The sequence below is a fragment of the Conger conger genome, chromosome 8, assembly GCF_963514075.1.
Source record: "Conger conger chromosome 8, fConCon1.1, whole genome shotgun sequence".
In the NCBI taxonomy this organism is placed as follows: Eukaryota; Metazoa; Chordata; class Actinopteri; order Anguilliformes; family Congridae; genus Conger; species Conger conger.
The window spans coordinates 2,879,535-2,904,534 of record NC_083767.1 but is presented as its reverse complement, the minus strand read 5'-3'; the positions used below and the strand labels follow the sequence as shown (position 1 = coordinate 2,904,534).

At 52.1% G+C, this 25,000-nt stretch overlaps 1 protein-coding gene across 3 annotated transcripts in view; it reads right to left on the bottom strand.

Moving 5' to 3' along the window:
* Positions 1-25,000, bottom strand: part of LOC133135686 (protein kinase C-binding protein NELL2-like) — a 92,743-nt gene that overhangs the window by 20,893 nt on the left and 46,850 nt on the right. For all 3 annotated transcript variants that reach the window (XM_061252882.1, XM_061252883.1, XM_061252884.1), the window contains 3 exons: positions 19,384-19,509; positions 15,108-15,230; positions 14,466-14,561 (listed from right to left, as the gene is read on the bottom strand). In XM_061252882.1, coding sequence (XP_061108866.1) covers positions 14,466-14,561; positions 15,108-15,230; positions 19,384-19,509 — 345 coding nt within the window. The remainder of the gene's footprint in view (positions 1-14,465; positions 14,562-15,107; positions 15,231-19,383; positions 19,510-25,000) is intronic.

The window sequence follows — 25,000 nt, the reverse complement described above, 5'->3', positions numbered from 1 at the left end:
GTGCAGTGGACACAGTGCAGTGGACACAGTGCTGAGGACACAGTGCAGTGGACACAGTGCTGAGACTGGGCACACCGTGCAGTGGACACAGTGCAGTGGACACAGTGCAGTGGACACAGTGCTGAGGACACAGTGCAGTGGACACAGTGCAGTGGACACAGTGCTGAGGACACAGTGCTGAGGCTGGGCACACCGTGCAGTGGACACAGTGCAGTGGACACAGTGCTGAGGACACAGTGCAGTGGACACAGTGCTGAGACTGGGCACACCGTGCAGTGGACACAGTGCAGTGGACACAGTGCAGTGGACACAGTGCAGTGGACACAGTGCTGAGGACACAGTGCAGTGGACACAGTGCAGTGGACACAGTGCTGAGGACACAGTGCTGAGGCTGGGCACACCGTGCAGTGGACACAGTGCAGTGGACACAGTGCTGAGGACACAGTGCTGAGGACACAGTGCTGAGGACACAGTGCTGAGGACACAGTGCTGAGACTGGGCACACAGTGCTGAGGACACAGTGCAGTGGACACAGTGCAGTGGACACAGTGCTGAGGACACAGTGCTGAGGCTGGGCACACCGTGCAGTGGACACAGTGCTGAGGACACAGTGCAGTGGACACAGTGCTGAGGACACAGTGCTGAGGACACAGTGCAGTGGACACAGTGCTGAGGACACAGTGCTGAGGACACAGTGCAGTGGACACAGTGCTGAGGACACAGTGCAGTGGACACAGTGCTGAGGACACAGTGCTGAGACTGGGCACACCGTGCAGTGGACACAGTGCAGTGGACACAGTGCTGAGGACACAGTGCTGAGGACACAGTGCAGTGGACACAGTGCAGTGGACACAGTGCTGAGGCTGGGGCCAGTTCAGAGCTGTGGAGCACACTGGCAGTCCTGAAGACGACAGAAACAGACAATATTTCAGATGATTTCATTGGCTGTGGCTGAGCGCAGGCCCAGAGGAGACGGCTGAGCTCAGGCCTGACTGCGAGCATCATGTGATCAACCGTCTCCATGACAGCAGCGATGGCTTCCTCCTGTCCGTACAGGATCATTATCGAACCCCTCATTACGCTCACAGACCCACTGCCACTCCGTTATCCCACCCCATCATCTCACAGTCAAATGAGAAAAAGAAAAAAGGAAAACCAAATGTGATTTCAGACAGGCCCAAGATTAATTGGGTTAGATGGTCTTGTGATTTTTAAAATTAATTTTGCCCTGATAAATTATTGACCACACGTCATAGAGATTACTTAGCAGTGACCTGCTGAATCTAACTATAGCACCATAGTATTATATAGTACTATAGTACAAGCTACCAGCCCAGCAAGCAGCTTTTCAGAGTCCATTGCTCATTACATCTTGCCTTAATTAAAGAACAAAATTAGGTACATCAAATTGATTAGTTAGGCCTACACCATCCTTGTGCGATTGATCACCCTGGATCGCATGCATCCTCCTGCCCTTCTGAGACTACAATGGAACCTGCTCCGTAGATCGGTGGCATTTATATAGCGCCTTTATCCAAAGCGCTGTACAATTGATGCTTCTCATTCACCCATTCATACACACACACACCGACGGCGCCGACCAGCTCATCAGGAGCATTTGGGGGTTAGGTGTCTTGCTCAGGGACACTTCGACACAGCCCGGGCGGGGGATCGAACCGGCAACCCTCCGACTGCCAGACGACTGCTCTTACTGCCTGAGCCATGTCGCCCCTAGATCAAACAAACTGCATTATGTTCTGAGTTCAGATTCCTTAACGGAAATAGATTGCCTATTTATGAACGCTTAGCACCAGATGGCTCAGTGTCCTTTACAGAATAAAATCTAATAGTGAGTCCTCCCTGTCTGCTCACCCCTAATGTTAGCAGTGCAGACAGTGCGCGTCTTTAGCTGGAGCAATAACCACAGCACATGCTACATTTCTCCGACATGCACCAGCTCCTCCTGCAGGGCCTGGATCCTCAGGGAGATTTTGCACCAGAGTAATCAGGTCTGTCACCTGCACAGAGACAGTAACGTGTTCCCATTCGCTCCGGCAGCAGCAAGTCCACACAACCGGACAGCAGCACGGCCTCCGTGACCAACCGGCTGCCTTTCAGCCAATAGGAGGATTTGGAATCCTCGCGCCTTCACCAATCGGGAGCAAGGGCATACCATAAAGGGACCATGAGGGAGATACATAGGTTTGTACAAGAGAAAGTTATTCTGCCCTGAACTCATTGCATTCCCGGTATTCTGATCAGCCTGTCTTGAAGCATGAGCTTCTCTCTTCTCCCCGTAATGAAGTCTAGCTCTCTCAGGCTCTGTGGAGCCGGCAGTCTCAGGTGACACTGCAGAATTTCACAAAGGAGACAGACTTTGAAACTTTGAAACAAAGTGACTTGCTGCCGGTGCCTGCCACAACATCCGTAAAATAGAAAAAGTACTGAGGCAAAATTCAGAAAGTGTGATCTCCCAAACCTGACTCCAGTGAAATGGGTCGACAAGAAAGGGCAGCCATGACATATATATATATGCATAATTTTACACGTCAAGCCTCCTCAGAACTATATTTCATACTTTCAGAAGTGTGAGGAGTCACAGTGATGTGCTTTCATTTGCTCTGCTCCTGCACAGGTGAAAGACACTGTCACACTGCGACAGGTGAAGGTGACACGGGCTGCCGTGGGCTGTGAGGGGTGGGGAGCACCTGATAGGCCAGCTAAAACCCTCCATCAACCCACACAGAGACCAGTCATTCAAATCCTCCCTGCATTACAAACCCAAATTCAAAGCACTAATACCCTTTATGAACCAGAACAGTGAAAATGTAATTAATTCAGTGACATTTGAGCAACACTGCACAATATAAGGGCAAATTTACTAGCTACATTTACATTTTACATTTTAGTCATTTGGCAGACGCTTTTAATCCAAAGTGACTTACAAGTGCATAGCTAGAGCTACTATTAGATCAGAGAACTCCAGGCAGAGATGTGAACTAAAGGCTGAACACCACCAAGAAAAGTAAAAATAAACCAATGTAAACCAGTCTGCATTTACCCACTCACTTATTCAAAATGGCTTCTTAGCACTGAAAACAATTACAGTGTTGAGCTGATTCTAAAAAACATATTCAATTTACATTGTGCAGAAATAAGAAAAATCAGTTTTGCCAAGTCTATACAAACCCTCCGAAAATTAACGAGCATCCATTTGGTGCGACCTAAGATAGTAACTGCCAGTATTCGCAGATAGGAGAGGAGACATAATTGCGCGTTCATACATTTTCTAGGAGTAATTCAGAAATATGAAACGCTTCATTGGCGATAAAAATAATCTTATCAGAAAGTCTCGGTTTATGTGCGCCCACAAACCGCAGCTCAGCAGATCCCCACACGCGCCCTGTTGCTGTTCTGCCGAACTTCAACCTTCAACTTGCGCGCATTAATATTGTAGGCGAGGTTGAAGTCTTCAGTGAAATATTTATGCCCTCTATAGAGAAACTGCATTAAGCAGCCGATTTTCAAACATGGGCTACGTGTTCAGAGGAAGACACCCGGATCTGATGGTGTTTCCCAAACAACAGTGCAGTTACAGCAGCAGGAACACCAGCCACCATGGCATCCAGTAAAACGTATCGCTTTTCCATCCGCATTTACACACACAGCGTGCATAGCCTACTGCATTTCTGTGCATATATCTCCTGCAGCCATAAATGCCTTTTACTTTTCAGTTTCCAGTCAACAGTTAGTATTGCTGCCTTGGAAATCAAAGGCAATCCCGCCAGGCTTAGCGCGAGAGAACTTTTTCAAACGAGTGTTAGCGGGAGAGGAAACCCGCCACGGCGGAAAAACCACCAACACCTCGGCTATTCAAAAGAGGAGCGCGTGATGTATCTCATTTCAGCCAGCAGGTGTTCCGTCTCAGGAAAAACGCATTTGCATTTACGCGCCGTGGACGAGGCGGGACTGGTGAGCCGGCAGCCAGCCGGCCGTCTCTCTCTCTCTCTCTCTCGCTCGTCCTCGGCTAAGGGAGCCGCAGGGGATGATGGGATTCGACGGGTACAGTTATGCCGCTCATTATCCTGAGTGACGGACCGAAGAGAAATGTTCTCCCGAAACTCTGACACGAGCGCTGAAAGAAGACGGCCCGATGGCCCCCGTCATGGAGGCAGGGCGCACACGCTCGTTAGCGCCGGGAGAAGCAGCGGATCGCCTGTCCTCTGCAGCCGGCTACATCCACAGCAGGGAAGGCTGTTTGACCAGACTACACAGCATGACAGCCAGACTGGAGGAGGAGGCACATCTAACATCTCCACAGAAACCAGTGCAGCCCTGCGCCTGTAAACCAGGGCTGTCTGAGCTAGGGCCGCTGTGCGTGCAGGCTTTAATTTTAGCACTACGTCACCGTATTCTACACCTACACCTGATAGTGTCAGTGCTGGGTTAAATCACGTGTCAGTGCTGGGTTAAATCACGTGTCAGTGCTGGGTTAAAACAGAACGTGCATCCACACCGGTTATCCTGCTGATTTTATGCAGCTCACTTTCTGTCCCCATACCTGCATTAAGTATTCCATGATTTTTTTGCAAATCCATACAGTACATTTTGTGAAACATAGCAGAAGTTTAGAATAATGAATAGTGTGCAGAGTGTGCTTCAGGGCAGTACAGACGGCTGTATGGTGAACAGTGTGCAGAGTGTGCTTCAGGGCAGTGCAGATGGCTGTATGGTGAACAGTGTGCAGAGTGTGCTTCAGGGCAGTGCAGATGGCTGTATGGTGAACAGTGTGCAGAGTGTGCTTCAGGGCAGTACAGATGGCTGTATGGTGAACAGTGTGCAGAGTGTGCTTCAGGGCAGTGCAGATGGCTGTATGGTGAACAGTGTGCAGAGTGTGCTTCAGGGCAGTACAGATGGCTGTATGGTGAACAGTGTGCAGAGTGTGCTTCAGGGCAGTACAGATGGCTGTATGGTGAACAGTGTGCAGAGTGTGCTTCAGGGCAGTGCAGATGGCTGTATGGGGAACAGTACAGATGGCTGTATGGGGAACAGTGTGCAGAGAGTGAGCTTCAGGGCAGTGCAGATGGCTGTATGGTGAACAGTGTGCAGAGTGTGCTTCAGGGCAGTGCAGATGGCTGTATGGGGAACAGTACAGATGGCTGTATGGGGAACAGTGTGCAGAGAGTGAGCTTCAGGGCAGTACAGATGGCTGTATGGTGAACAGTGCGCAGAGTGAGCTTCAGGGCAGTACAGATGGCTGTATGGTGAACAGTGCGCAGAGTGTGCTTCAGGGCAGTGCAGATGGCTGTATGGGGGTCTAAAACTGATTTGCAAAATGAGGGAGGAATGGGGAGCTCAGTCTCTTCATTCTGTGAACAGAAGTAAACACCAAACAGTGGGTCTGTAGTACATGAGAACTGCACACTAAATGAGAAGTTAGCACTAAGTAGTGACAGTAAGTGCACACTATTGGAGAATTAGAGCACACTGCAGTATAAGTGCATACTACAGGGTAAGTGTGCACTAAGCAACATCACAGTATTCTGTAAACAGGGTAAGTGTGCACTAAGCAACATCACAGTATTCTGTAAACAGGGTAAGTGTGCACTAGCAGAGCAGACTGCAGTATGCGGGTGAGTTAAGCTCTGCTGCAGTGTCAGTCTCATACAGGCACTGAGGACAGAGTCTACAAGGACATTCACAATGAGAACATTTCTCAGACTTGGCTCCATATTCTGCAGGATATGAACAGTGACTATAGCCCCTCCCTGCAATATCCCATCTACTGGTAATGAGCTATTCCTGATGACTGCTGACGTTAAATAGCCAGCTCCAGTCATAACAGACCATAAATAAGAGCGGATAATTAGGCCTGACATAATGTCTGCCTCCTTGCCAGACACAAAGATACATAAATAACAAAACAAACAAAAAAAACCAAACAAACATAATTGCAGTGTTTAAACGACCAGTTTGAGTTCAAACAGAGAAAGGCCCCAGGGCAGTATTATCAATCACAGCAGAGAGACCGCTGGGTCACAGACGTTTAGCAGGGAAAATGACCTTAAGGGGCGCTACTGACTGGCGCTTGTGTGCTAACCGGGCCCCTCAGGAACAACACTGACTGCACGCCGGGAATTATGGGACACCACTGTGCCATACCGCGACCAGAGAGCTCTCCGAAGAGAGGGAAGAGTCACACAAACACAGAGCTGTGCCAGAAATACCCAGGACTCAGGGCGATTCCCTTCATTTCAGCTTTCTCTTAAAACCGAGAAGGATAAAGGAACAGGGCACTTGCTGAAGTACTTACTATTCAGCAGTTATACTCAGAGATTGTTACCATTATTATTTTCATTGCCACTATTCCATGTGAAAGAAAAACAAAGCCATTTTCAATCAGGTCATTTAAATAGTTTAAATCTTAATTGAAAATACTATTCGATAAGACAGTTTCTAAATCCCCTCTGATCTAAAGAAGCTTTGAAACAAATGCTAGTTGTACAATTACAGACGCCGTTCACCATTACAGAACTGTATGCGCATTTTTATTTATTAAATAAGTACATATTATTTCAGCTCATTCTGTTTTTGCTGTAATATTAATCAGGTATGTGTGCGTCAGTGTGCGTTCTCTGGCTGTTGGGAATGAGTCAGGCTAGCTCTGCACTCCTGTCTGCCTCTGTCTGCCTCTGTCTGCCTCTGTCTGCCTCTGTCTGCCTCTGCCTGCCTCTGCCTGCCTCTGCCTGACTCTGCCTGACTCTGCCTGACTCTGCCTGACTCTGTCTGACTCTGTCTGACTCTGTCTGACTCTGTCTGACTCTGTCTGCCTCTGTCTGCCTCTGTCTGCCTCTGTCTGCCTCTGTCTGCCTCTGTCTGCCTCTGTCTGCCTGCCTCTGTCTGACTCTGCCTGCCTCTGTCTGCCTCTGTCTGCCTCTGTCTGCCTCTGCCTGCCTCTGTCTGCCTCTGTCTGCCTCTGTCTGCCTCTGTCTGCCTCTGCCTGCCTCTGTCTGCCTCTGTCTGCCTCTGTCTGCCTCTGCCTGCCTCTGTCTGCCTCTGTCTGCCTCTGTCTGCCTCTGCCTGCCTCTGCCTGCCTCTGCCTGCCTCTGCCTCTGTCTGCCTCTGCCTGCCTCTGCCTGCCTCTGCCTGCCTCTGCCTCTGCCTGCCTCTGCCTGCCTCTGCCTGCCTCTGCCTGCCTCTGCGGCCCTGCAGTTTGAACCCCTGCCGTTCGCACTCGGCTTGTGTGCTGTAGTGCCTCGCATGCGTTGCGACGCAGTGAAAAACACCTGCCCGGCGAATAAACAGAGATGTAATCTGTGCCGCGCTGCAGGTTAAACTCAACACAGAGTGTCCCCGCTAACAGACATCACACTCAGAGACCCCGCTAACAGACAGAGGCAGGCAGAGACCCCGCTAACAGACATCACACTCAGAGTGAAATTCCGACACTCGGGAGGGGAGAGGAAGCGATGTCGCTCCAAACCGCCGTTATTTCCCCCGCCTCTGAAAACCGTGATTCCGTCTGATCCGAAGCTCTCTGATCGGCGCCGATTCTTATTTCCCAGAAGAAGAGACGGACGAGAGCAAGCGGGAGCCCTGCTGAGTGGAGGTGAGGAAGGGAGAGATGGGAGAGATTTCACCAATTCCTCTCTGCAACGAGTTCTGTTTCCGCGATTTCATTTATTCTTTTCACCAGCCCGAGCGGAAAGGCGTGGTAGTGTTCACAGGCTCAGCTCAGCAGTGTACAATACCCCGATTACCTAGCAACCCAACAGGTGTACCTAGCAACCCAACAGGTGTACCTAGCAACCCAACAGGTGTACCTAGCAACCCAACAGGTGTACCTTGCTTGGTACACCCGGCAGGTGTACCAAGCAACCCGGCAGGTGTACCTAGCAACCCGACAGGTGTACCTAGCAACCCGACAGGTGTACCTAGCAACCCGACAGGTGTACCTAGCACCTCAGCCCAGCGCAGGCCGGACCACAATGACACACCTGACCAGAGGTGTCGCCTCAACAGGGCCCTGACACAGTGAGGACTCGCCATCAATGTCAGCTGTTCACCCGCCAGCATTTTGTAAGTCGACCCGACAGCGGTCCGCTAACAGCAGGGCCTTCCACACACACGCCCAACGCCCCAACGTTTCACTCGCTCTGGAAGTTTAACCCGACTCTGATTTTCACTGCCTTATCATGGCTTTCTGCCATTGTTTTATTTCAGAAAAGCACTTTGCCAAGTTGCAAAAAGGTAAAAATAAAAGAGTAATTATTCCGGTTTCCTTCACTTCAGTGTGGTTGTTAGGCGCGTTGCTAGGCGACGGGCAGCGGGAGGATTTGTGAGGACACGGTGGTTGTCTCTGAGGTTGTCAGGGTGGCGGTGGAGGATTTAAAGTCCGTCAGCCAGTCAGCCGTTCCCCGCGAGGGCTCAGAGAAACGCTGTCACCTGCAGCGGGATCTCAGGATCTGTCCTCCACCTTCCCACAATCCTCTGCGCTCAGCTCTGTGAATTATACCCGGCATCCCTGAGTAACTGTCAGCACTGACACTCGATATGCCCTGTGTGTGTGTGTGTGTGTGTGTGTGTGTGTGTGCGCGCTTTTCTCTTTTTACAATCATAACAAGCAGCGGTAGCCTTTAATATTCAGAGTTATGTAGAGCTCCTCTGCCCTCATGTATAAATTCACTTCAAGCTTTTAGATGTTTGTCTACTGTATAACACGTACTTTGTATATGGCTGTTTCAGCAATACAACTATGAGGGAGAGAGGGACGTACAGGGGGATAGAGAGAAAGGGAGAGAGGGAGCGAGGGAGTAAGGGAGTGAAGGAGAAGGAGGGAGAGAGAGAGAGAAAGAGAGAAAACCGTAGATCAGCCGGCTTCAGGACAGCATTGCTTCAACACTTCCCTAAAGCAGATGATCAAGCAGCCTGAATATTCTCATCTGGACCGCGGGGACAGAAACACTAAAAAACATAAAGATCCGGAACATTCCCTGACACGGAGCGCTGAAACGCAGTTCCACAGAGCAGCCAATCACAGCGGCTCCACAGAGCAGCCAATCACAGCGGCTCCACAGAGCAGCCAATCACAGCGGCTCCACAGAGCAGCCAATCACAGCGGGTCCACAGAGCAGGCAGCAGGACGTCGCTCCGGCCCTGGAACACCGCGCAGCGCTCGAGGGAGAGACGGCACACGGGCCGAACGGCCCTTACACACGCCACGGCTGAAACACACACTAATACAACCACACGCAGCATTCCAGAGGAGGCCAGGGCTGCGTCACGCAGAGCGCCGTCAGGGAGAGTCACCGGAGCGGGCCCACGTCCGCCTGCCGCCGCAGGGCCTGAATCAACACAACACACTGCCCCCCGCAGGGCCTGAATCAACACAACACACTGCCCCCCGCAGGGCCTGAATCAACACAACACACTGCCCCCCGCAGGGCCTGAATCAACACAACACACTGCCCCCCGCAGGGCCTGAATCAACACAACACAACACACTGCCCCCCGCAGGGCCTGAATCAACACAACACAACACACTGCCCCCCGCAGGGCCTGAATCAACACAACACACTGCCCCCCGCAGGGCCTGAATCAACACAACACACTGCCCCCCGCAGGGCCTGAATCAACACAACACACTGCCCCCCGCAGGGCCTGAATCAACACAACACACTGCCCCCGCAGGGCCTGAATCAACACAACACACTGCCCCCCGCAGGGCCTGAATCAACACAACACACTGCCCCCCGCAGGGCCTGAATCAACACAACACACTGCCCCCCGCAGGGCCTGAATCAACACAACACAACACACTGCCCCCCGCAGGGCCTGAATCAACACAACACACTGCCCCCCGCAGGGCCTGAATCAACACAACACACTGCCCCCCGCAGGGCCTGAATCAACACAACACACTGCCGCAGGGCCTGAATCAACACAACACACTGCCCCCCGCAGGGCCTGAATCAACACAACACAACACACTGCCCCCCGCAGGGCCTGAATCAACACAACACAACACACTGCCCCCCGCAGGGCCTGAATCAACACAACACAACACACTGCCCCCCGCAGGGCCTGAATCAACACAACACACTGCCCCCCGCAGGGCCTGAATCAACACAACACAACACACTGCCCCCGCAGGGCCTGAATCAACACAACACACTGCCCCCGCAGGGCCTGAATCAACACAACACACTGCCCCCCGCAGGGCCTGGATCAACACAACACACTGCCCCCCGCAGGGCCTGAATCAACACAACACACTGCCCCCCGCAGGGCCTGAATCAACACAACACACTGCCCCCGCAGGGCCTGAATCAACACAACACACTGCCCCCGCAGGGCCTGAATCAACACAACACACTGCCCCCCGCAGGGCCTGAATCAACACAACACACTGCCCCCCGCAGGGCCTGAATCAACACAACACACTGCCCCCGCAGGGCCTGAATCAACACAACACAACACACTGCCCCCCGCAGGGCCTGAATCAACACAACACAACACACTGCCCCCCGCAGGGCCTGAATCAACACAACACAACACACTGCCCCCCGCAGGGCCTGGATCAACACAACACACTGCCCCCCGCAGGGCCTGAATCAACACAACACACTGCCCCCCGCAGGGCCTGAATCAACACAACACACTGCCCCCGCAGGGCCTGAATCAACACAACACACTGCCCCCGCAGGGCCTGGATCAACACAACACACTGCCCCCCGCAGGGCCTGAATCAACACAACACACTGCCCCCGCAGGGCCTGAATCAACACAACACACTGCCCCCCGCAGGGCCTGAATCAACACAACACACTGCCCCCCGCAGGGCCTGGATCAACACAACACACTGCCCCCGCAGGGCCTGAATCAACACAACACAACACACTGCCCCCCGCAGGGCCTGAATCAACACAACACAACACACTGCCCCCCACAGGGCCTGAATCAACACAACACACTGCCCCCCGCAGGGCCTGAATCAACACAACACACTGCCCCCCACAGGGCCCGAATCAACACAACACACTGCCCCCCGCAGGGCCTGAATCAACACAACACACTGCCCCCCGCAGGGCCTGAATCAACACAACACACTGCCCCCCGCAGGGCCTGGATCAACACAACACACTGCCCCCCGCAGGGCCTGAATCAACACAACACACTGCCCCCGCAGGGCCTGAATCAACACAAAACAACACACTGCCTGCCGCAGGGCCTGAATCAACACAACACAACACACTGCCCCCCACAGGGCCCGAATCAACACAACACACTGCCCCCCGCAGGGCCTGAATCAACACAACACACTGCCCCCCGCAGGGCCTGAATCAACACAACACACTGCCCCCCGCAGGGCCTGAATCAACACAACACACTGCCCACCGCAGGGCCTGAATCAACACAACACACTGCCCCCCGCAGGGCCTGAATCAACACAACACACTGCCCCCGCAGGGCCTGAATCAACACAACACAACACACTGCCCCCCGCAGGGCCTGAATCAACACAACACACTGCCCCCCGCAGGGCCTGGATCAACACAACACACTGCCCCCGCAGGGCCTGAATCAACACAACACAACACACTGCCCCCCGCAGGGCCTGAATCAACACAACACAACACACTGCCCCCACAGGGCCTGAATCAACACAACACACTGCCCCCCGCAGGGCCTGAATCAACACAACACACTGCCCCCCACAGGGCCCGAATCAACACAACACACTGCCCCCCGCAGGGCCTGAATCAACACAACACACTGCCCCCCGCAGGGCCTGAATCAACACAACACACTGCCCCCCGCAGGGCCTGAATCAACACAACACACTGCCCCCCGCAGGGCCTGAATCAACACAACACACTGCCCACCGCAGGGCCTGAATCAACACAACACACTGCCCCCCGCAGGGCCTGAATCAACACAACACACTGCCCCCCGCAGGGCCTGAATCAACACAACACAACACACTGCCCACCGCAGGGCCTGAATCAACACAACACACTGCCCCCCGCAGGGCCTGAATCAACACAACACACTGCCCCCCGCAGGGCCTGAATCAACACAACACACTGCCCCCCGCAGGGCCTGAATCAACACAACACACTGCCCCCGCAGGGCCTGAATCAACACAACACACTGCCCCCGCAGGGCCTGAATCAACACAACACACTGCCCCCCGCAGGGCCTGAATCAACACAACACAACACACTGCCCCCCGCAGGGCCTGAATCAACACAACACACTGCCCCCCGCAGGGCCTGAATCAACACAACACACTGCCCCCCGCAGGGCCTGAATCAACACAACACACTGCCCCCCGCAGGGCCTGAATCAACACAACACACTGCCCCCCGCAGGGCCTGAATCAACACAACACACTGCCCCCCGCAGGGCCTGAATCAACACAACACACTGCCCCCCGCAGGGCCTGAATCAACACAACACACTGCCACCGCAGGGCCTGAATCAACACAACACAACACACTGCCCCTGCAGGGCCTGAATCAACACAACACAACACACTGCCCCCCGCAGGGCCTGAATCAACACAACACACTGCCCCCCACAGGGCCTGAATCAACACAACACAACACACTGCCACCGCAGGGCCTGAATCAACACAACACAACACACTGCCCCCCGCAGGGCCTGAATCAACACAACACACTGCCCCCCGCAGGGCCTGAATCAACACAACACACTGCTCCCCGCAGGGCCTGAATCAACACAACACACTGCCCCCGCAGGGCCTGAATCAACACAACACACTGCCCCCCGCAGGGCCTGAATCAACACAACACAACACACTGCCCCCCGCAGGGCCTGAATCAACACAACACACTGCCCCCCGCAGGGCCTGAATCAACACAACACACTGCCCACCGCAGGGCCTGAATCAACACAACACACTGCCCACCGCAGGGCCTGAATCAACACAACACACTGCCCCCCGCAGGGCCTGAATCAACACAACACAACACACTGCCCCCCGCAGGGCCTGAATCAACACAACACAACACACTGCCCCCCGCAGGGCCTGAATCAACACAACACACTGCCCCCCGCAGGGCCTGAATCAACACAACACACTGCCCCCCGCAGGGCCTGAATCAACACAACACACTGCTCCCCGCAGGGCCTGAATCAACACAACACACTGCCCCCCGCAGGGCCTGAATCAACACAACACACTGCCCACCGCAGGGCCTGAATCAACACAACACACTGCCCACCGCAGGGCCTGAATCAACACAACACACTGCCCCCCGCAGGGCCTGAATCAACACAACACACTGCCCCCCGCAGGGCCTGAATCAACACAACACAACACACTGCCCCCCGCAGGGCCTGAATCAACACAACACACTGCCCCCCGCAGGGCCTGAATCAACACAACACACTGCCCCCCGCAGGGCCTGAATCAACACAACACACTGCCCCCCGCAGGGCCTGAATCAACACAACACAACACACTGCCCCCCGCAGGGCCTGAATCAACACAACACACTGCCCCCCGCAGGGCCTGAATCAACACAACACAACACACTGCCCCCCGCAGGGCCTGAATCAACACAACACACTGCCCCCCGCAGGGCCTGAATCAACACAACACAACACACTGCGCCCCGCAGGGCCTGAATCAACACAACACAACACACTGCCCACCGCAGGGCCTGAATCAACACAACACAACACACTGCCCCCGCAGGGCCTGAATCAACACAACACACTGCCCCCCGCAGGGCCTGAATCAACACAACACACTGCCCCCGCAGGGCCTGAATCAACACAACACACTGCCCCCCGCAGGGCCTGAATCAACACAAACTCCCCGACAGGTTTACACTCTATTCTGTGGACACGGGACCACGAAGGACTACATATTTTTATTTATTTATTTATTCATCCTACAAAACCCCTTTATGAATTTACTTACAACCACTGCATACATAAACATAAAGTCATGGGTTTAGGCACAGCCGATAGTCTGATCAGGAGGCAGATCAGTGCAATGGTTAGGGACGTGAACTGGTAGAGGTTGGAAGAGGTTGCAGGTTTGACCCCCAGCTGGGGCACAGCCATTGCACCTGTCAGTAATGTAACTGAACCAGAACTGCTTCAGTATACCGTTTACAGGAACTGTGTGGGTAAAAAGGTACACTCTGTTAATCAAACCTGCTAAGCCCTTAAATTAATTGGCTACACTGCTACAACCCTACATTGCATTATTTTATAATGGTTCCTTTGCCAATTATTTTATCCAACAAGATTTACAGTTGATTAGACGAAGCTGAGGCCAACAGCTCAAGGGCCTAACAGCTGCACTGATCTTATTGTGGCTAAACCGGGGTTTGAACCACCAACCTTCTGGGTCCCAGTCATGTACCTTAGGCAATAAGCCACAGCCACTTGGCTCGATCTCTCACGGTGACTCCTCCAGGCCTTACCTGTCTCACACCTGTCCCCGGTGAAGCCCTGCTGGCAGACACAGGTGTTCTGGGAGACACAGGTACCCCCATTCTGACACACCCCGTCACACAGAGCTGGAAAGAGAACACACACACACACACACACACACAGGATCACAGTTCATCAGTACAGGAGTCACCCACAGACAGGCACATTCTGTCTGAACTCAAACATCACCGTATGAATGTGTCCTGAAAAAGACCAGTCACACGGGTGTGTAATCTAGGTCAGGCGTTTCAATAATGCAATCAGGGTGGGAAGGTACACAAGTGAAGGTGGCCTAGATAAGCGTGAACACAGGTAAAACATTTTTAAATAACTCAGTAGAGTCATTCAGGTTGATGCAGGGACAGGACAACCCAGGTGACAGCTGAAACAGGGAGAGAGTGACAGAGTTTTTGACTGTGTTTTGACCGGAGGAAGGGGCGTTTGACCGTGTTTTGACCGGAGGAAGGGGCGTTTGACCGTGTTTTGACCGTAGGAATGGGCGTTTGACCGTGTTTTGACCGTAGGAATGGGCGTTTGACCGTGTTTTGACCGGAGGAAGGGGTGTTTGACCGTGTTTTGACCGGAGGAAGGGGCGTTTGACCGTGTTTTGAGGGAGAGCGGTCACACCTCACCTCTGCAGTGCGTGCCGTTGCCAGAGAAGCCGGGCTTGCAGGAGCAGCTGTGCCCGCCCACCGTGTTGAAGCAGAGCGCGTTCTGGTCACAGTGGTGCTGTCCGCTTGCACACTCCTCGTGTTCTGGAGGAGAACACACTCTGTCACACACACTCTGTCACACACACTCTGTCACTCACACTCTGTCACACACACTCTGTCACACACTCACACTCACACACACACACACACTCTCACACACACTCTCACACACACTCTCACACTCACACACTCACACACACACACACACTCTCACACACACACACACACTCTTTCACACACACTCTGTCACACACTCACACTCACACTCACACTCTCTCACACACTCTCACACACTCTCACACACTCTCACACACTCTCACACACTCTCACACACTCTCACACACTCTCACACACTCTCACACACACACACACACACACTCACACACACACACACACACACACTCACACTCTCACACACACTCTCACACACACACTCACACACACACTCACACACACACTCACACACACACTCACACACACACTCACACACACACTCACACACTCTCACACACTCACACTCACACTCACACTCACACTCACACTCACACTCACACTCACACTCACACTCACACTCACACTCACACACACCACAGCCCACTTCGGACTACAGCAAGGCCACTCTGACGTTTACCCACAATTTCCTATGTGCAAACCTCCAGCTAAAGGGGCCTACACCAGTCTAAAACAGGGAAATGGGCACACTGGTTCAACTGATGGTTAGAGGTGCATGCGCAACCCCCCTGATCCCACTGAGGCTGTTGAGGACAGGATATCCTGCAGTTAACCCCCAAACTCCAACAAGAGGCCTCTGATCAGGGCATGACAACATCTAGACACCGCACACAACCATACACCTTACACACACACACACACACACACACACACACACACACAACCATACACCTTACACACACACACACACACACACACACACACCTCACACAACCATACACAGCACACACACACACACACACACACACACACACCGCACACAACCATACACCTTACACAGCACACACACACACACACACACACACACACACACACCGCACACAACCATACACCTTACACAACCATACACACACACACACACACACACACACACACACACACACACACACACACACACACACACACCGCACACAACCATACACCTTACACACACACACACACACACACACACACACACACACACACACACACACACACACACACACACACCGCACACAACCATACACCTTACACACACACACACACACACACACACACACACACACACACACACACACCGCACACAACCATACACCTTACACAACCATACACCTTACACACACACACACACACACACACACACACACACACACACACACACACACACACACACACACACACCGCACACAACCATACACCTTACACAACCATACACCTTACACAGCACACACACACACACACACACACACACACACACCGCACACACACACACACACCTCACACAACCATACACCTTACACAGCACACACACACACACACACACACACACACCTCACACACACACACACACCTCACACAACCATACACCTTACACAGCACACACACACACACACACACACACACACACACCGCACACAACCATACACCTTACACAGCACACATACATACACACACACACACACCTCACACAACCATACACCTTACACACACACACACACACACACACACCTCACACACACACACACACACACACACACCTCACACAACCATACACCTTACACGGCACACACACACACACACACACACACACACACACCTCACACAACCATACACCTCACACATACACACACACACACACACACACACCTCACACAACCATACACCTTACACGGCACACACACACACACACACACACACACACACACACACACACACCTCACACAACCATACACCTTACACAGCACACACACACACACACACACACACACACACACCTCACACAACCATACACCTTACACAGCACACACACACACACACACACACCTCACACAACCATACACCTTACACAGCACACATACACACACACACACACACACACACACACCTCACACAACCATACACCTTACACGGCGCGCACACACACACACACACACACACACACACACACACACACCGCACACAACCATACACCTTACACGGCACACACACACACACACACACACAACCATACACCTTACACAGCACACATACACACACACACACATACCTCACACAACCATACACCTTACACAGCACACATACACACACACACACACCTCACAGAGCACACAAACACACACACACACACCTCACACAACCATACACCTTACACAGCACACATACACACACACACACACACCTCACAGAGCGCACAAACACACACACACACACACACCTCACACACACACACCTCACACAACCATACACCTTACACGGCGCGCGCGCACACACACACACACACACACACACACACACACACACACACCTCACACAACCATACACCTTACACGGCGCGCACACACACACACACACACACACCTCACACCTTACACCATACACAGCACACACACAGACCTTACACAGCGCACGCACACACACACACACACACACACAAACACAACTCACACAGCACACACACACACACACACACACACACACACCTCACACACACACAGAAGCTGACTAACGCGCACACACACACACAACCTGAATGATTAGCCTCCCTCAGGCACCATCAAATCTGGCCCTGGTGTCCCTTTCTTTTCTTTATTATATCTCGTCCAAACATGACATGTCAAAAATGATGGGCTGTTTGTTAAAAAATATGAATATACAATTCCTAAAATATATCTGAAAATGTATTTGAAGATGTTTCACAATGTCTACTCTAGGCTTCTGGATGTCAAGGCACATGTGATTATTCACTGAAGAGATACCACCAGCGGGGAAAAAATATCTCTGACATCCCTGGATCACAAGATATAAGCCAGGAAGTTATCTCTGAACTGGTTTAATCCACTTCCTGTTCTGGCTCTGAAAAGTGTAAATGAACGAAAGTGAGATGAGGAAGAGTCCGGCTCATAAATGATTCTCCCGCCGATCGACTTCATCCCCAGGCCGACAGGCAGGCCGGAAGAGAGTGAGAATTCACTGAAGCAGACGTGTACAGACAGAACAGCACTGAAGATAAACTGCCATTTTATGGTCTTCGTTTAAGAAATCCCTTCAATTATTTACCGAAGGCAGTCACGTTTTTACACGCTTTTACATTAGTTGTGATAAATATTTCAGTAAGGGTATTCTTCTCCACCAAACCCTCCGCCAACATATCCCGACAAAGAAGCCAGGCCTAGTGCGCCAAAACCCCCAGGTTTCAGCTGAGAAAGCCATTAAAACCTGTTTAATGTCCTTTTCAAACGAGTCAAATAGAAAAACCTGGACTCAAAGTCCACAGATCAAAGCAGTGGGGTATTCTTTCAGGTCCAGAAATACTGAACGCACTCCCGTTAAGCAAGCCGCACTCCCGTTAAGCAAGCCAAAAAGATAAGAATAACAATGGGGCCAGTGTACAGAGGCCAGTAAAGCAATCAAACCAGATAGAAATGACACATTGATATGTTATGAGGACAAATACGTCAGGACACGGCTGAGGACAAATACGTCAGCCTCACAGATGAGTTCATCCTGAAAATAAGGGCTTACCTCCTTCAAAATACCTCCCGCCTGTGCAGGAGTAGGGGAGGGCCCACCTGTGCAGGAGTAGGGGAGGGGGGGGGGACCCACCTGTGCAGGATTAGGGGGGGGACCCACCTGTGCAGGAGTAGGGGAGGGCCCACCTGTGCAGGAGTAGGGGGGGGCCCACCTGTGCAGGAGTAGGGGGGGGCCCACCTGTGCAGGAGTAGGGGGGGGCCCACCTGTGCAGGAGTAGGGGAGGGGGGGGACCCACCTGTGCAGGAGTAGGGGGGGGCCCACCTGTGCAGGAGTAGGGGAGGGGGGGGACCCACCTGTGCAGGAGTAGGGGGGGGCCCACCTGTGCAGGAGTAGGGGGGGGCCCACCTGTGCAGGAGTAGGGGAGGGGGGGGACCCACCTGTGCAGGAGTAGGGGGGGGCCCACCTGTGCAGGAGTAGGGGGGGGGCACCTGTGCAGGAGTAGCGGGGGGCCCACCTGTGCAGGAGTAGTCGTCGATCCTGATGTACCCGCGGCGGCAGACGCACAGGAAGGAGCCAGGCGTGTTCAGGCACACGGTGTTCTCCCGGCAGTAGTGCCTCCCCTCCGCACACTCATCCACGTCTGCAGAGACACCAGCAGGTCAGGGGTCACAGAGACATCAGCAGGTCAGGGGTCACAGAGACACCAGCAGGTCAGGGGTCACAGAGACATCAGCAGGTCAGGGGTCACAGAGACACCAGCAGGTCAGGGGTCACAGAGACACCAGCAGGTCAGGGGTCACAGAGCACAGAGACACCAGCAGGTCAGGGGTCACAGAGACATCAGCAGGTCAGGGGTCACAGAGACACCAGCAGGTCAGGGGTCACAGAGACACCAGCAGGTCAGGGGTCACAGAGACATCAGCAGGTCAGGGGTCACAGAGACACCAGCAGGTCAGGGGTCACAGAGACACCAGCAGGTCAGGGGTCACAGAGCACAGAGACACCAGCAGGTCAGAGGTCACAGAGACACCAGCAGGTCAGGGGTCACAGAGCACAGAGACACCAGCAGGTCAGAGGTCACAGGCTGTAGAGACTTTAGCGCTTAAATGAGGGTTAATGTACTGCTTAAGTCTGATGCGTCAACAGAGGATTAAAATGCTTAAACTTGGGATAACACTTAAACTATAATGTTTAAACTCAGGACTGTAACACTTAAATTAGACTCTGGTGACTACAGCGCTTAAACTGCAAGTTAATGTGTTACAGTCCTGAGTTTATCGTTTAATATCTAACCTACACCACCAGGCTGATGTTCCACAGATCTGCTACAGCTGGGTCTGGCTCTAAAGGCAACATAAAAAAAGAAACTCCATCTTTATTCATGATGATTGTCACAATTTGACAAGACAAAGGTTCAGTACCTAACAAACCATTAGCAAGGGTACCACAACACCTCTTCAACAATAAAACATACTGTTTGTTACCGTTGGAACATAATAACCCAGTGCAGACATTGTATTTTAGTGCCACTGAAATCCTGAGATATTTGTAATGAATAATGTAATACGAGTCTTTTCCCTCTGCAATATTTTGACTTTATTTCTGCATGAAATCTGACCTGACCTTATCTGAACTGAGACAGGGTAATGTAGCCTTGAACACAGTCTCTGTACTGAGCTGAGACAGGGTAATGTAGCCTTGAACACAGTCTCTGTACTGAGCTGAGACAGGGTAATGTAGCCTTGAACACAGTCTCTGTACTGAGCTGAGACAGGGTAATGTAGCCTTGAACACAGTCTCTGTACTGAGCTGAGACAGGGTAATGTAGCCTTGAACACAGTTTCTGTACTGAGCTGAGACAGGGTAATGTAGCCTTGGACACAGTCTCTGTACTGAGCTGCGTTAAGTCACAGAGTCCTCCTCTCTGTGTTAATTCAGTTCTTCTCTCAGAACACGCAAAAATGTCCTTGGCAACTATTTCCACCCACAATGTCCTCCACCAAACACGTTTTTCTACCATCTCGCTCTTTCTCTCTCTCCCACGCACACATCTTTCCACTCAGATGTCTATCCATTCCCCTCTTTCTCTGCCACGTTCTTTCACCATGAAGCCCAGGAAGGATTTAAACACACAAATGAAGTAAAAAAAAAACATACCTTGAAATTACAAAAATTAATTGCTAAGCTAATGGTTAAGAAAAATTTCAATATTCCAGCAGTCGCACAAGAGATCAGTATTAATCAATTCACTTTCATTTATTTTGTGTCAGGCTTTTGACAGAAGACCATAGAGACACTTTACAGAGGAACCAAAGGGCAGAAGAAAGGGTGAAAATCAGCCCGGAGCCCCCAGACAGCACGAGGTAAAACTCCCTCGTGAAAGGAAAACTCTCAAACAGAGGCGAGAAAAAATTCCCCGATGGGAAGAAACCTGAGGAGGATATAGGGGGCTATAGGGGAGCCCATCCTCCACTGGCCAGTAGAGGTAAATCCTGTATAACACACAGCTGAGACTAAATACTGGATTTAATCAACATCCGGCCAAGCGCTGATATACAAACACTCAACCACAGTTTTAATTTTTCCATCCAAAACAGTTGGGCAAGTTCATTACAATAATGGTTGATCTCCCCAAACCTTCACCGAGCACTTAAGTTTATTATTGATGACAGACACTGTGGACAGTGGCAGAGTGCCCTTCAAGACAACAGAACGTTCTCTGGTTTATGTAGCAGCTGCTGCCCATCACTCTCACACTTCAATGAAAGCACAATTAAACACTTAAATCACAACCAAATGTAAGTGTGCGCTCCTAAGCAGAGCAAACAGCAACATGAACTCGGCAAATCTGATTAGCAAATAACACACAGACACTACAGGTGTGTGAGGTAGGAGAGGTGATGTCTGTGTGTGTGGATACTACAGGTGTGTGAGGTAGGAGAGGTGATGTCTGTGTGTGTGGATACTACAGGTGTGTGAGGTAGGAGAGGTGATGTCTGTGTGTGTGGATACTACAGGTGTGTGAGGTAGGATAGGTGATGTCTGTGTGTGTGGATACTACAGGTGTGTGAGGTAGGAGAGGTGATGTCTGTGTGTGTGGATACTACAGGTGTGTGAGGTAGGAGAGGTGATGTCTGTGTGTGTGAGGATACTACAGGTGTGTGAGGTAGGAGAGGTGATGTCTGTGTGTGTGAGGATACTACAGGTGTGTGAGGTAGGAGAGGTGATGTCTGTGTGTGTGGATACTACAGGGGTGTGAGGTAGGAGAGGTGATGTCTGTGTGTGTGGATACTACAGGTGTGTGAGGTAGGAGAGGTGATGTCTGTGTGTGTGGATACTACAGGTGTGTGAGGTAGGAGAGGTGATGTCTGTGTGTGTGAGGATACTACAGGTGTGTGAGGTAGGAGAGGTGATGTCTGTGTGTGTGGATACTACAGGTGTGTGAGGTAGGAGAGGTGATGTCTGTGTGTGTGGATACTACAGGGGTGTGAGGTAGGAGAGGTGATGTCTGTGTGTGTGGATACTACAGGTGTGTGAGGTAGGAGAGGTGATGTGTGTGTGTGTGGATACTACAGGTGTGTGAGGTAGGAGAGGTGATGTCTGTGTGTGTGAGGATACTACAGGTGTGTGAGGTAGGAGAGGTGATGTCTGTGTGTGTGGATACTACAGGTGTGTGAGGTAGGAGAGGTGATGTGTCTGTTAGTGACACTCACTGCATCACCATGGAAACGGCTGAAATAAATAAATGTTCTTTCATCTCTGAATGAAATTACCGGGGGTGTGTCTTTGGTACGATACAATAAATCAATAAAACCCAGGCTCATTTCACTTTTCCATTACAGCCTAAACGACTAAGCATGTGCACACACACACTGCATGCATGCACACAGGAACCCACACACACATAAGAATGCACACATGCACATATGGGCACACACACGCACCCAAGCATAACGCATAAATATAAAAGCATTGCTTGTTAACGTCAGGTTTACAGCGCACAGGTAGATGCAGTGATGGCTGTAAAATGCTGTTATATTGTGTTTGGGGAAAATTACGAGCTTCAAGCAGTTTTTATACTGCTGCACCCTGCCATCTTAGCATGATGAAAAGCCTGGTTATGGATCCACTAATGCTCTCTCTGCTGCTGTGAAATGTGCTTCACGCACTGCGCAACATTTCCATAGTGATAAAGTCATACTGGACCATAACACCTGCTACCTGGTGTGTGTGTGTGACAGTGTGTGTGTGAGCGTGGTGTATGTGTATGTGTGAGTGTGTGTGAGTGTGTGTGTGTGTGAGTGTGTGTATGTGAGTGTGTGTGTGGTGTATGTGTGTGTGTGCGCGTGTGTGTGTGAGTGTGAGTGCGAGTGTGAGTGTGTGAGTGTGCGCACGTGTGAGTGTGTGTGTGTGTGTGTGTGTGTGTGTGAGAGAGTGTGGAGGGGGGGGGGGGGACTGCTTAAACAGATGTAAACAGGACTCATCAATATCAGCATCTGGGCTCACACTCACCTCATTAGCATGAGGCTAACACCCTGGTCTCCCCTGACAGGCTAGGCTAGGCTAAGCTAGGCCTCACAGCTCTGCGCTAGGCAAACCCAGTCCTGCCAGCTACAACACGCTAACATAATGTTGCATAATTAAAATAGCGAAAGAACGAGGTTAGCAGGCTGGCCACACAATTCACCCTGCAGGTTAGGCTAGGCTAGGCTAGGCTACACTGCACTGCGCTAGGAAAACCCAGCCTTGTGGGCGATAACGCTAACGCACTGTCCCGTAATTTAAGTGTAATCACAGGCTAATGACTTACACCCCGTGGAGGAGGGGCTGTCGCTCTCTGCGGGGGGAGTTTCACGAGGGCGTCGCGGATATTTCACAGACCGGCCACTTCCTGCTCACCGCAGCAGAGGTGATTAAGCAGACGGTGCAGTTCCTCCCGCTCCGTCGCCGTGAGGGGGGGGTGAAACCCAAGGACCGCCGGGGGGGCAGGACGAACGCTACACAGCCCCGCTCCCTCAGCGAGCCTTTCAGGGACCCTGCTGTGGCACACACAAAACCAGCCTGCAGCCCACTGGTGCATGACTGGGACCCACAAGGTCAGTGGTTCCAGCCCCATTGTAGCCACAATAAGATCACAATAAGTGCAGCTGTTGGGCCCTTGAGCAAGGCCATTAACCCCATATTGCTCCAGGGGGGGATTGCTTACGCTAATCAACTGTCAGTCTCTTTGGATAAAAATGTCAGCTAAAACAGTTCCCTTCCCCTGGGAAACTCTCTCTTCCTCTTCCTGCCCGAGCCCCATAAAACCCCCACCGTCCCAGAGCCCCCCCAGCCTGCCTGCCTGCACGGCCCCTGGTGAACGTGAGTCTGATCTCAGCCATGAAAGAGGAGCCGAATCAGGGCCACGCCCGTCGACAGCACTGAAAAGCTACACATTCGCAGGACGAAAGGGCCTTTTCACGTGTCTGAACCGTGCATTCTAATTCAAATGTCGTTTTTCATTCCTCATTCAGAAAGGGTCTTTGATTTGAGCTCACTCTGATTCTGTACATCTGTGGGGCCCCTGGGGGGGGGGGGGGGGGGCAGAGGAAGAAGGGGGGGGTGATTTAGAGGCCCTGTGCGGGAGACGGAGTTAAATCTCATTTCAGGCTGAGTCGCGCTGCGGCTGTAATTGAGGGAAATGAAAAGGGTTTTTTCTCCTCCCTGCTCTCTTCACACACCGCCTTCCTCAGCCTCCGGTATCCCAGGAGTCCGAGTGGCAGAGCTGTTACAGGTCCACCGCGTACGATGAATAAATGTTATTTTCTAGTCGCGGGGGAAAAAGAACAACAACATTGGACCATTAGCCGGACTACGGCAGTTCTGAGAAACGAGGCGCTGATGTGTGAGTGTGGGGGGGAGACGGATCGGGCCACAGGACACGAGGGCCGGAGGGCTTAACACCACAACACTGAAGCGGTGACTGGGTCTCATCATGAAAAGGGCCCTAAAAACAGCCACACACCAACATAGAGCAAACAGGGCCCGTAATTCAGCGCCGTGCGCGGCATAGCAAAGATCCTGCTGGAACCGCAAATACGTTATGAGGATATTTATTCAAACACTGGGCCAGCGCATACTGCAATGGGAGC